Source organism: Theropithecus gelada, chromosome 16 (genome assembly GCF_003255815.1).
Source record: "Theropithecus gelada isolate Dixy chromosome 16, Tgel_1.0, whole genome shotgun sequence".
NCBI classification, from domain to species: Eukaryota; Metazoa; Chordata; class Mammalia; order Primates; family Cercopithecidae; genus Theropithecus; species Theropithecus gelada.
In genome coordinates, this window is record NC_037684.1 from 35,370,502 (window position 1) to 35,381,734 (window position 11,233).

Below are 11,233 nucleotides of genomic sequence, written 5' to 3' on the forward strand. Positions count from 1 at the left end.
CTCCGCCTCCCGGGTTTTTACGCCATTCTCCTGCCTCAGCCTCCCGAGTAGCTGGGACTACAGGCGCCCACCACCTCGCCCGGCTAGTTTTTTGTATTTTTTTAGTAGAGACGGGGTTTCACCGTGTTAGCCAGGATGGTCTCGAACTCCTGACCTCGTGATCCGCCCATCTCGGCCTCCCAAAGTGCTGGGATTACAGGCTTGAGCCACCGCGCCCGGCCCCATATATAGATCTTATACATCTTTTGTTAGATAAAAGATCTTTGCATTTTTGTTTCTAAATACTTCATACATTTGTAAATGGGATCTTTCCTATTGAATTCTTATTACTTCCAGTAAAATCTTAGTTGATTCTCTTAGGCTTCTTTAGCTAACATTTATCATCTAATATGCAAATAATGATAGTTTTGTCTGTTCCTTTCCTATACTTCTACTCTTTCCTTCCTTTCCCCTTTCCTTTTTCCTTTCTTTTCCTTTTTTTTTTTTTTTTTTTTTTTGCCTTCTTAGGGCCTTGTTGTCACCCTGGCTGGACAGCAATGGTGTGCTCTATCTCACTGTAACCTCAATCTCCTGGGCTTAAGGGATCCTCCTGCCTCAGCTTCCTGAGTGGCTAGGACTACAGGCAGGCAGCTAATTTAAACAATTTGTTTGTAGAGAGAAGGTCTTGCTATGTTGCTCAGGCTGGTTTTCCTGCCACTTCAGAGGAAGGACTGAAGTTTTCTTTTTCTCCTACTTTTAAGAGTTTTTATTAGGAATTATCTGTTGAATGTTATCTAAAACAGTCAATAAAATGTATTAAGTGCTAGCTGCCTGCAAGACCCTAAGTTAGATACAGTCAGCCTCTTCATCAGCATGTCTACATCTTCAGATTCAACTACATAAGGCTGAATATCTGAAGGAAAAAAAAAAATACAAATAGAAACTACAATATAACAGCTGTCACCGCTGTCCAATATCTACACATTTTATTAGTGATGACTTAAAGTACGTGGGGCAAGGCATGGTGGATCACACTTATAATCCCAGCACATTGGGAGGCCAACCTGGGCAGCATAGTGAGACCTTGTCTTTACTAAAAAAAAAAAAAAAATAGGTTTGGTGATATACATCTGTAGTCCCAGCCACTCAAGAGGCTGAGGTGTGCGGATCACTGGAGCCCAGGAGGTTGAGGCTGCAGCGAGCTGTGATTGTGACACTGCACTCCAGCCTGAGCAACAGAGGGCAATCCTGTCGCTAAGTAAATATGGGGGGATGTGTGTTGGTTATATGCAAATACTGCACCATTATATGTAAGGGATTGAGCATCCACAGATTCTGGTATGGTGTGGGGGCGGTATCCTAGAACCAGTCCCCCGCAAGATAGCAAGGATGACTGAACTGTGGAAGAATCAAAGCTCTGTTAAACAGCATACAATTCCTGTCTTCAAACAAGTTATCTCATCAGGTAGATGAGACTTATAATTAATAAAAGGAATGAATACAGATTTGGAGATGGTTGTTGTGATGGATCATCTTAATTGCATTTTCTTCCAAAACAGATTTATTCTCACCGAAGGTCATCACAAGAAGATGAAGAAGGAGTCTCAAGGTAAATATTAGTCTGGTAATTTTTTTTTTTTTCTTTTGAGACGGAGTTTCCCTCTTGTTGCCAGGCTGGAGTGCAGTGGCGCGATCTCGGCTCACCACAACCTCCACTTCCCAGGTTCAAGCGATTCTCCTGCCTCAGCCTCCCGAGTAGCTGGGATTACAGGCATGCGCCGTCACTAGTCTCGTGATATTTTAATTAGAATTTTAGAATTAGAGGAGAGCTTAGAACTCTGCCCTCATTTTTCAGTGAGGAAACTGCCCAAGACAGGACAAATACTTAGTTACCCTAATGCTTAGCCTGGCTCCAGTGAAATTAGCTCCCCAGCCAAAAGCTGAGCTGGCTGGAACTAACAAGGACACATCTGTTGTCCCCAGCCCTGTGGGGAGGGACAGGAAGGGGAAAGGTTTTGGTGCCTGTTCCTGCTGATGGTGGGCATCAGGCCAGGCCAGGGTCTTCTTGGAGGCTCTGGGGAAGGGGTAAGGAAGGCCACCGGGTGTGGGAGCGAGGGCACTTGTCTCCTTCAAAGCTGATGGAAGGTAGAATATGTGAGTCCTTCCTCGAAAGTGGCAGGAAACACTACTTTCTCTTTTTTATTTATTTCTTTTTTTTTTTCCTGGATCCTAGAAGTGAGGAAACACTATTTTCTCATCTTACTGGTTTTTGGGCCCCACTCTATTCCTTTTATGCAAACCTCACAGAATTTTAACTAGAAAGGCCAGGCAGGATGGCTCACACCTGTAATCCCAGCACTTTGGGAGGCCGAGGTGGATCACTTGAGGTTAGGAGTTCGAGACCAGCCTCATCAACATGGTGAAACCCCATCTCTACTAATCTCCACTGAAAATACAAAATTAGCTGGGCGTGGTGGCGCAGACCTGTAATCCCAGCTACTCAGGAGGCTGAGGCAGGAGAATTGCTTGAACCCAGGTGGTAGAGGTTGCAGTGAGCCAAGATCGCACCATTGCACCTAGCCTGGGGAACAAGAGCAAAACTGTCTCAAATAAAAAAACAACAAACCAAAGAATTTTAACTACGAGAGACCTTAGACAGTATTTCATCGTTTTATGACAGGAAAACTGAGAAAGAGAAAGGGAGAATTGCCCCATGGTCACACAATGCACTCTGGCTTTTTCTATTTTATTCAAATTCAAAAAGAATATGTTGTCCTTTATACTGATTTCACAGCTCACTCACTCACCAGCGACAGCCAGCCATATGAAGACTGTGAGATAGATAACTTGGCTACCTGTACTCAGGCATTTGCTTGAGGTGATGCAACTTATAGAATAAAGTATCTAGAAAGAAAAGAACCACTTCATCTCCCACCCCCCATCAAATGATGCCTGTGAGACTAAGTCTGAAGGGGACTGATATAAAATGCTTCTGCCCAGCATGGCTGTGCAGTTTATTCACTGCACAAGGGCACTTGGCCAAGGAGGTGACTGGGACTGAACATCCTGCCGATGCTCCATGCTGAGCCACATACAAAGTCCCCCCAGTATATTGTGGGGCCCTTCTGAACAGACATGGAGAGTTTCTGAAAGTCTCACATGCATGGGATGATTTTCAGGACCCCAGGTATGTGGTCTGCGGTGGTTCTTCTCACTGTGATTATGGACTGAGGTACTCATTTAGTCCTAATAAGACCAGAGGCCGGGCGCGGTGGCTCAAGCCTGTAATCCCAGCACTTTGGGAGGCCGAGGCGGGTGGATCACAAGGTCAGGAGATCAAGACCATCCTGGCTACCATGGTGAAACCCCGTCTCTACTAAAAATATAAAAAACTAGCCGGGCGTCGTGGCGGGCGCCTGTAGTCCCAGCTACTCGGAGGCTGAGGCGGGAGAATAGCGTGAACCCGGGAGGCGGAGCTTGCAGTGAGCCGAGATCGCGCCAGTGCACTCCAGCCTGGGCCACACAGCAAGACTCCGTCTCAAAAAAAAAAAAAAAAATAAGACCAGAGAAGTACATTGTGAGAGACGTGGGAAATGGCAGCATCACTCACTATCTTGTGCATGTGTCTCCCCAGGGGCATTTTCAGATTTCTGCCATGTAGGAGATGCTGTTCGCCAAGTGAGACTCAGGTACTTTGGAGGATTCATTGCTGTGGCCAGGGAAAGCAGAGGACATGCAAAATTAATACTTCCCTTTCTGTCTTCTAGGATGGCGCTTTCTCATTCAGACAGCCGCTGTGGCTTAAAGATATGTACAAACCTCTCAGTGCCACAAGAGTAAATAACCAGGCAGAGAAGCTGCACAAGAAGTCATCTAATGAGGAGGAGATCCTCAGCAGGGAACCTGGGTAAATGACGGGCCCTCACAGTTCCCAACTAAAATGAGGAGGGGGTGAGAAGCTTAATTGCTCCTTTCAAGAATCAAAACCTTGGCATTGTTATTCTTACCCCAGGGACAGCGAAGCCCCAACAGAGATGGGGGAGGAGAGTGAAGCCCAGTCATAGGAGGAGAAAGAGTGACCCCAGCCCGCCTCAGGCCTCCTGCAAAAATACGTAGCATAAACAACAAGGGCCATCAGAAAGAAAAGCAGGACTGAAGCCAGCGGTCCACGCATCCACAGAGGCAGCGGGCAGAGGAAGCACAGCGCCGTCGTTCCCTCCCTTGTTTCCCAGTCTTATTAGTCACCCAGACCTGAAAACATATCCTCAGGGGTGGAGATTTTACAATTAAATACTGTTGTTCTCTTGTTCTCGGTGCCCTCTCCCTTGGTTCATCAAGCAGCAGTCATAAAATACCACATACTTGACCTCCTGCCCACAGGCGACCTCCCACCTCCTGGCCTCACTCATAGGATCACTGGGCCTGCCTGCACTGTGGGGCCAAGCCCCATCTTTTTCCCAAGCCCTCAAGCCCACGCATGAATGTTCATCCAGACTTGGTGGGAGCTTTTCACCCTTACAAGATGGCAAAAGGTTCACTTGGTTTTTTAAAAATTTGTTTTTCTTTTTAAAAATCCCAACCCTTGGATAGCAGGGAGATGCTGGAGGGGTAAGGTCAGGAAGATTATGTGAGAGCAGTAATTTCCCAAGACTGCCCTCTGCGGGACTGTATTTCAGAAAACACACTGGTGGGGCTACCTCTCCATTCACATGTACTGCCCCAGCCTCTCCCCATCCCCCGCTGATGCACATCCATAGCTGCACTGTTCCATAACAGCAGTAGAATGCTGCAGAAGGCCAAGGATTCCTCCAGTCCACCTTCAAAGAAAAAGTCACTAATCACATTTGGTAGGTTAGGGAACATTAAACACATTAGTGAGCAGAAGAAAATCTGAATGAACAGGAATTGGTAATCTACCTAACTGAACACAGATGAACTCAGGCAGTTGGTAACAGGATGTAAAGAACGGCGCTAACTGCAGAACAGCTGCCCCCCACCTTCCCAGGAGCAGTGTGACTGGGAAGCAGCCCCGTGTGCGTGCTGGTAGGGGTTCTAAGCAAAGTAAGCCACCCATCAGTTCCAATGAGTTTGCTGATGCTGGACAAAAGACACCTGTTGTCTAGCTGCCTGCCCCAGTTATCTCCAAAGTTCTTTACTGAGAATGAAAAGCATCTTTCTCTGTGTAGTGACCTCAGTGGGCCAACAAATATTTGAGTTTAAAGCACAAGACTAAATAGTCATAGGCAGAGCAGCAGCTAACATTTACAATTTGCTTACTTGATGCTAAACCCTGGGTTAGGCATTTTACAGTCATATCAATTAGCCCAGCAATTCGTGGAAGAATAGTTTTTAAATCACCTGACACTTTGGGAGGCCGAGGCGGTCGGATCACAAGGTCAGGAGATGGAGACCATCCTGGCTAACATGGTGAAACCCCGTCTCTACTAAAAATACAAAAAAAACTTAGCCGGGCATGGTGGCGGGAGCCTGTAGTCCCAGCTACTCGGGAGGCTGAGGCAGGAGAATGGCGTGGACCCGGGAGGTAGAGCTTGCAGTGAGCCAAGATCACGCCACTGCACTTCCAGCCTGGGCAACACAGCGAGACTGTCTCCAAAAAAAAAAAAAAAAAAAAATCATCATCTGACAGGCCGGGTGCAGTGGCTCATGCCTGTAATCCCAGCACTTTGGGAGGCTGAGGTAGGTGAACCACCTGAGGTCAGGGGTTCAACACCACCCTGGACAACATGGAAAAACCCTGTCTCTACTAAAAAAATACAAAAATTAGCTGGAGGTGGTGATGCACGCCTGTAATCCCAGTTACTCAGGAAGCTGAGGGAGGGAGAATTGCTTGAATCTGGGAGGCAGAGGTTGCAGTGAGCTCAGATTGGGCCACTGCACACCAGCCTGGGTAACAGAGCGAGAGTCCATCTCAAAAAAAAAAAAAAAAAAAAAGCCAAGACTAGAGATCCTTGCAGTGCTGGGCTCCCGAAGTCTAGATTCCAAGCACTTCCAGGTTCCTATTTTGGCATATTTACATAATTTCACACTTTGATGCTTATTTTTTTATATAACAAAAAAAATTTATGAATCTCAAATGTATTTTTTTTTTTTTTTCAGAGAAGGTCTTGATCTGTCACCCAGGCTGGACTGTAGTGGTGCATTCATAGCTCACTGCAGCCTCAAGCTCTTGGGCTCAAAAGATCCTACCTCAGCCTCCAGAGTAGCTGGGGGTCTACAGGTGTGTACCACCATGCCAGCTACAATTCTTATTATTCCCAAATGCTACCCCACCATATTTCTAAAAATTCCCAAAATAAGATTCTACCTTGCCCCCAGTTTGTCCTCAATTGAGCAGTTTTGTGTAAGTCCAGGGTTTCTGCTGAGCCAGCCTGTGGATAAACTGTCTCTCCCAAGCTGGTGCCCATCCCTGCCTGTAGCCTGGGAGGGGGAGGGGCGCCCAGGGTCTCGTGGAACAAAACATGACTGCCTGGGCTACCTGTGTCTCCATCTCACTGATGGCAAATCACAGCTCAGTCAGCCAGGTCTTAAGTGAGACCTGAGTGCAAGAGAGAGGTAGACACAAGGCCAACAGCTACTAAATGAATTAAAATTCTGATTCCAATGAAACCTGCCAGAGAAATAAAGCATTTTTAAAAGATGATGAAATAAGGTTAGAGCAAACATGATGCAGACAGGAAATGCAGCAGTTCAGAGGAGGGAAGGTCAGGCCACCTGAGGAGAGTCCATGAAAAAGATGGAACGTGCCAGACGCTGTGCCTGGTGCTGGGAAAGAGTTGACTAGGACAGCATCCCTTTCCTCAAAGGGCTCCTAGACTCGGGGGAGGGCCGGACATCTGAATACATCCTGAGGAGACAGTGTGGGATGGCATGGTGGCAGTGGAGCCAGCCCTGGTTCTTCTCTTGGTTGGCTGGAAAGGAGTAGATGTAAGGGATGGCTTAGAAGAAGGGAAGTGGAAGAAAAGTTTTCTGAGCTGACAAGAGGAAGGAAAGGCCTTCTAGACAGGACACTACAAAGGCAGAGAAGCCCTAAGCAGAGTGAACACCAGACTCCACAGGTTAAGGGCTCAGTCACACAGGACCGCCCCCACATCAGACCCCAGGTGCAAAGCCAAGCATCACCTATGCATCTGACCAGCTGGCTATAAACTGGAGGTCCCAAAAGCTCCCTCCTCAGGTTTGAACATTTGCTAGAACAGCTCTTGGAACCCAGGAAAACAGTTTTCTTACTATTGCTGATTTATTACAAAAGATATTTTAAAGGACACAAATGAACAGCCAGATGAAGAGATACACAGGGTGAGGTTTGGAAAGGTCCTTGTGGAGCTGGGGTGCACCACCCTCCCGGCACATGGATGCGTTCGCCAACCCGGAAGCTCTCCAAGGCCTGTCTTTTAAGGATTATTCTGGATGCTTTGTCACGCAGGCGTGATTGAGCTCCAGCTCCATTCCCTACCTCAGAGGCTGGGGAATGGGGCTGAAAGCACAAAGCTTCCACCCATAGTTAGGTCTTTCTGGTGACCAGACCCAAATAAAGAGCCCACGAAGAGTCACCTCATGAGAACAAAGGACGCTCCCATCACTCAGAAAATTCCAAGGGATTTAGGAGCTCTGTGTCAGGAACCAGGTTCAAGGACCAAATGTTAGAACAAAAGATGTTCAACCATAAAAAACAGCGAGATCATGTCTTTCGCAGGAACACGGATGGAGCTGGAGGCCATTATCCTCAGCAAACTAAGACAGGAACAGAAAACCAAACACTGCATGTTCTCAGTTACAAGCGGGAGCTAAATGATGAGAACTCATAAACAAGAGACACTGGGCCCTACCTGAGGGTGGAGGGTGGGAGGAGGGAGAGGAGCAGAAAAAACTATTGGGGACTAGGCTTAGTAGCTGGGTGACGAAATAATGTGTACAATAAACTGCTGTGACACAAGTTTACCTATATAACGAACGTGCACATGTGTCCCCATAACCTAAAAGTTTTGTTTTTTTTTTTAAAGAAAAAAACCCTGGGAGAAAAGAAAAATGATACATTTTTTTTAAAAAAGAAGACAATGCTCCTAGCACCCCCATCATTCAGGAATTTCCAAGGGTCTTAGGAGCTTTGTGTTAGGAACTGGGAGCAGAGACCATATATATATTTCTTCTTATGTTACACTACCCCAGATAGGAAAACAGAAATTACCCTAGCTATTTCAAACAAAAAAGGGTTGTATATAGGCAATTAGTGCTTATCACTGGAGGGGCTAGAGGTGGTGAAGGTTGGGGAGGAGGAGGTTGCACCACTGGCTTTCAGGCTGCTTGATCACAGCTGATTTCCAGAGGGTGGAAAAAGTCAGGAAACTCGGGAAACCGCTGCTGAGGTCCTTGCAGCCCCATGGTCCCCAGGCTGGTGACTGGTGGGGGAGTATGGAGTCCAGCTGACCAGAGCCTGCACGCCTGCTGCTACGGGGGAGGAAAGGATGACTTCTACCTCCTTTCCACATTCCAAATCCCACGTGACTCCATTTTATTGGCAGCACCCCGCTGGCAAGGGAGCCTTGATGTCTGCTTCCTGGGCTTCCAGCAGCTGCACAGAAAGGGGTGAAATTGTCACGAGCAGCCACCAGTCTGCATCACACCTCCACATCCAGGCATGCCGGGGAGCCCCACTTATGCTTGGAGGTGTCCTGGCACCCTACCCACTTTTGGTAGGCATTTGGGTGTCTGAGGCTTTGCAAAAGAAGAAGGCGGGGAGTCTACGGTGGAGTCACATGGTGGAGTCCTGTCACTCTAGCTGGGCAGCAGGTGACACACAATCATGCCCTGAGTTGATTGGAGAAAGACCTGGGATTGACCCAGAGTTTGTTCTGGAATGTTTTCACTGGAATGAAAGCTGAGCAGTCTGCAGGCCATATAGTACTGGAGGAAACATAGCCCTCATTGAAAAAGGCTGCCAGAGAAAAGGTGTCCACAGGGAAATTCAGGGGTTTTGGTGGTTTGAGTTTTTTTTTTTCTTTTTGTTTTGAGATGGAATTTCGCTCGTGTTGCCCAGTCTGGAATGCAATGGCATGATCTCAGCTCACTGCATCCTCTGCCTCCTGGGTTCAAGCAATTCTCCTGCCTCAGTTTCCCTAGTAGCTGCGATTATAAGGCATGCACCACCATGCCTGGCCAATTTTTGTATTTTTTTTTTTTTTGTAAAACAGAGTTTCACCTTGTTGGCCAGGCTGCTCTTGAACTCCTGACCTCAAGTGTTCCACGCTCACCTTGGCCTCCCAAAGTGCTGGGATTACAGGCATGAGCCACTGAGCACCGACAGGAAATTCAAAATATACCTGTGGGTCTCTAGCCTTGAACATCCTTGGATGCTGCTTTAAATGGCTGATCCTCGATGCTTCCCTTCTAACTCACAGGCCCGCTCCCCTACACCAATCTCGCAGAAAAAGGAACCTCTTTTATTCATTTTTTTGTTTTGTAGAGACGGGATTACTTTGTTGCCCAGGCTGGGTTTGAATTCCTGGCCTTAAGTGATCCTCCCACTTTGGTCTCCCAAAGTACTGGGATTACAGGCGGGAGTCCCTGCGCCCAGCGAAGCCTATATTAAACCCTTTTATGTTCACTCTGCGGTACTGCAGAGAGGGCAGGGAGGGAGCAGAGGTGACCTGGGGACTTCAGTGGAGGCGTCAGTAACCTAGGGTTGTTTTGATGTGCCTTGGTTATGGTATATGTGGAAGATTTTAGAGCTTGTTGTAAAAAGTGATGACCCATGGCTCTCCAGGCTGGGTCTGGGATTGCCTTTGTGGATTACAAGAGGATATTATGCAGCAGTTTTTAAAAATGAGGCAGACTGGGACAATCTATCTCCAAGATACATAGACGCTGTTAAGGGAGCAAAGCAAGATGTAGTAGGGCATGTATAGTATGCACTGTGTGCTGTGTGCTATCTGCACAGAACTGTGAGGTCTGATACAGTAGCCACTAGCCACATATGGCTATTAACTTAGAAATTTAGGTTGGGCCTGGTGGCTCACGCCTGTAATCCCAGCACTTTGGGAGGCCAAGTGGGAGGAGAGCTTGAGGCCAATAGTTCGAGACCAGCCTGGGCAACATAGTGAAACCCCTTTTCTACGAAAAACGTATTTATTTTTAATTTATTTTTGTTTTTTTGACATGGGTCTCACTGTCACCCAGGCTAGAGTGCAGTGGCGCAGTCTCAGCTTATTACAACCTCTGCCTCCTGGGTTCAAGCGATTCGCATGCCTCAGCCTCCTGAGTAGCTGGGACTACAGGCGCGCACCACTATACCCAGCAAATCCAGGAAGTGATTTCAAGAGATCAGTAAGAACCTAGGGGATCATTCTTGAACAAGAAAAATGCCCCCTACCCACAAAGAGACAAAACTAGTTAACCCTCGTATTTTATTCCCACCTTTCCTTACTCTTCAAGGCTTACCACCTTTCTATCCTGCAAAATCTTTTGGTTTTATAGATTCCTTTCATTCCTAAAGCTATCACCACACCAGGTCCCCATCTATCACCACTGGGCAACGCCGACAGCCTCCTTAGCTGCTCTTCCCAACACCAGTCAATCGTACTACTTTTCCTCAATAAACTCCCCTCAAACCTTTTTCATCCTGGCATTCTAATGTTTAAGGAACCACGCGGCTCCCTTGTTTGAAAATACAAAAGGAAAAGAAAATTACTTAAAACATTTTAGTTCACAACAACTTTGATAAATACTCTTTTTCTTGGATATTAAAGTCTTACGTCCCCTACACGGGTATTTACCTAAATAACACTACAAAGTGAGCCTCCTGATAATATGTTTTGGAAAATATGGTTGATAAACTAATTAAAGAAAGGCAAGGCAGCACTAAGGAATACTAACAATTCCCAATTTATGAACAAGTTTCATTTTACAAGTGTATCTGTTATATGATGGTTTAGAACTGGAAGTGATTTCCAGGAGAAGTTGTTACAATGTTGTTTTTCCATAATGCTGCTCAAATTCTGATCACGTCCAATGAAAAATGGAAAACCTCAACTCAAGTGTCCAAAAAGTATCTTGTGTTCAAAATACCAGCAATATGAGCAGAAAGCTAAGCTGTTATTAAACGTGAGAGGTGGACAGCTAACAAGTCTGGAGTAAGTTAGTTGTCATACTCCAGTGGCAGAGCAGAGCACCACAAAACAGTAACACAAGAATAAGAGCTTCACATCTTGTGTTCCTAACAAAAACAAGCCATACAAAC

General features: G+C 46.5%; 1 protein-coding gene across 1 annotated transcript in view; it reads left to right on the forward strand.

Moving 5' to 3' along the window:
- LOC112610130 (leucine-rich repeat-containing protein 37A-like) overlaps nucleotides 1–5,620 on the forward strand; it is a 63,341-nt gene extending 57,721 nt beyond the window's left edge. The window contains exons 11-14 of the mRNA XM_025363471.1: nucleotides 1,539–1,588; nucleotides 3,614–3,668; nucleotides 3,747–3,886; nucleotides 3,992–5,620. Coding sequence (XP_025219256.1) covers nucleotides 1,539–1,588; nucleotides 3,614–3,668; nucleotides 3,747–3,886; nucleotides 3,992–4,043 — 297 coding nt within the window. The 3' untranslated portion in view covers nucleotides 4,044–5,620. The remainder of the gene's footprint in view (nucleotides 1–1,538; nucleotides 1,589–3,613; nucleotides 3,669–3,746; nucleotides 3,887–3,991) is intronic.
- The last annotated feature ends 5,613 nt before the right edge of the window (nucleotides 5,621–11,233 follow it).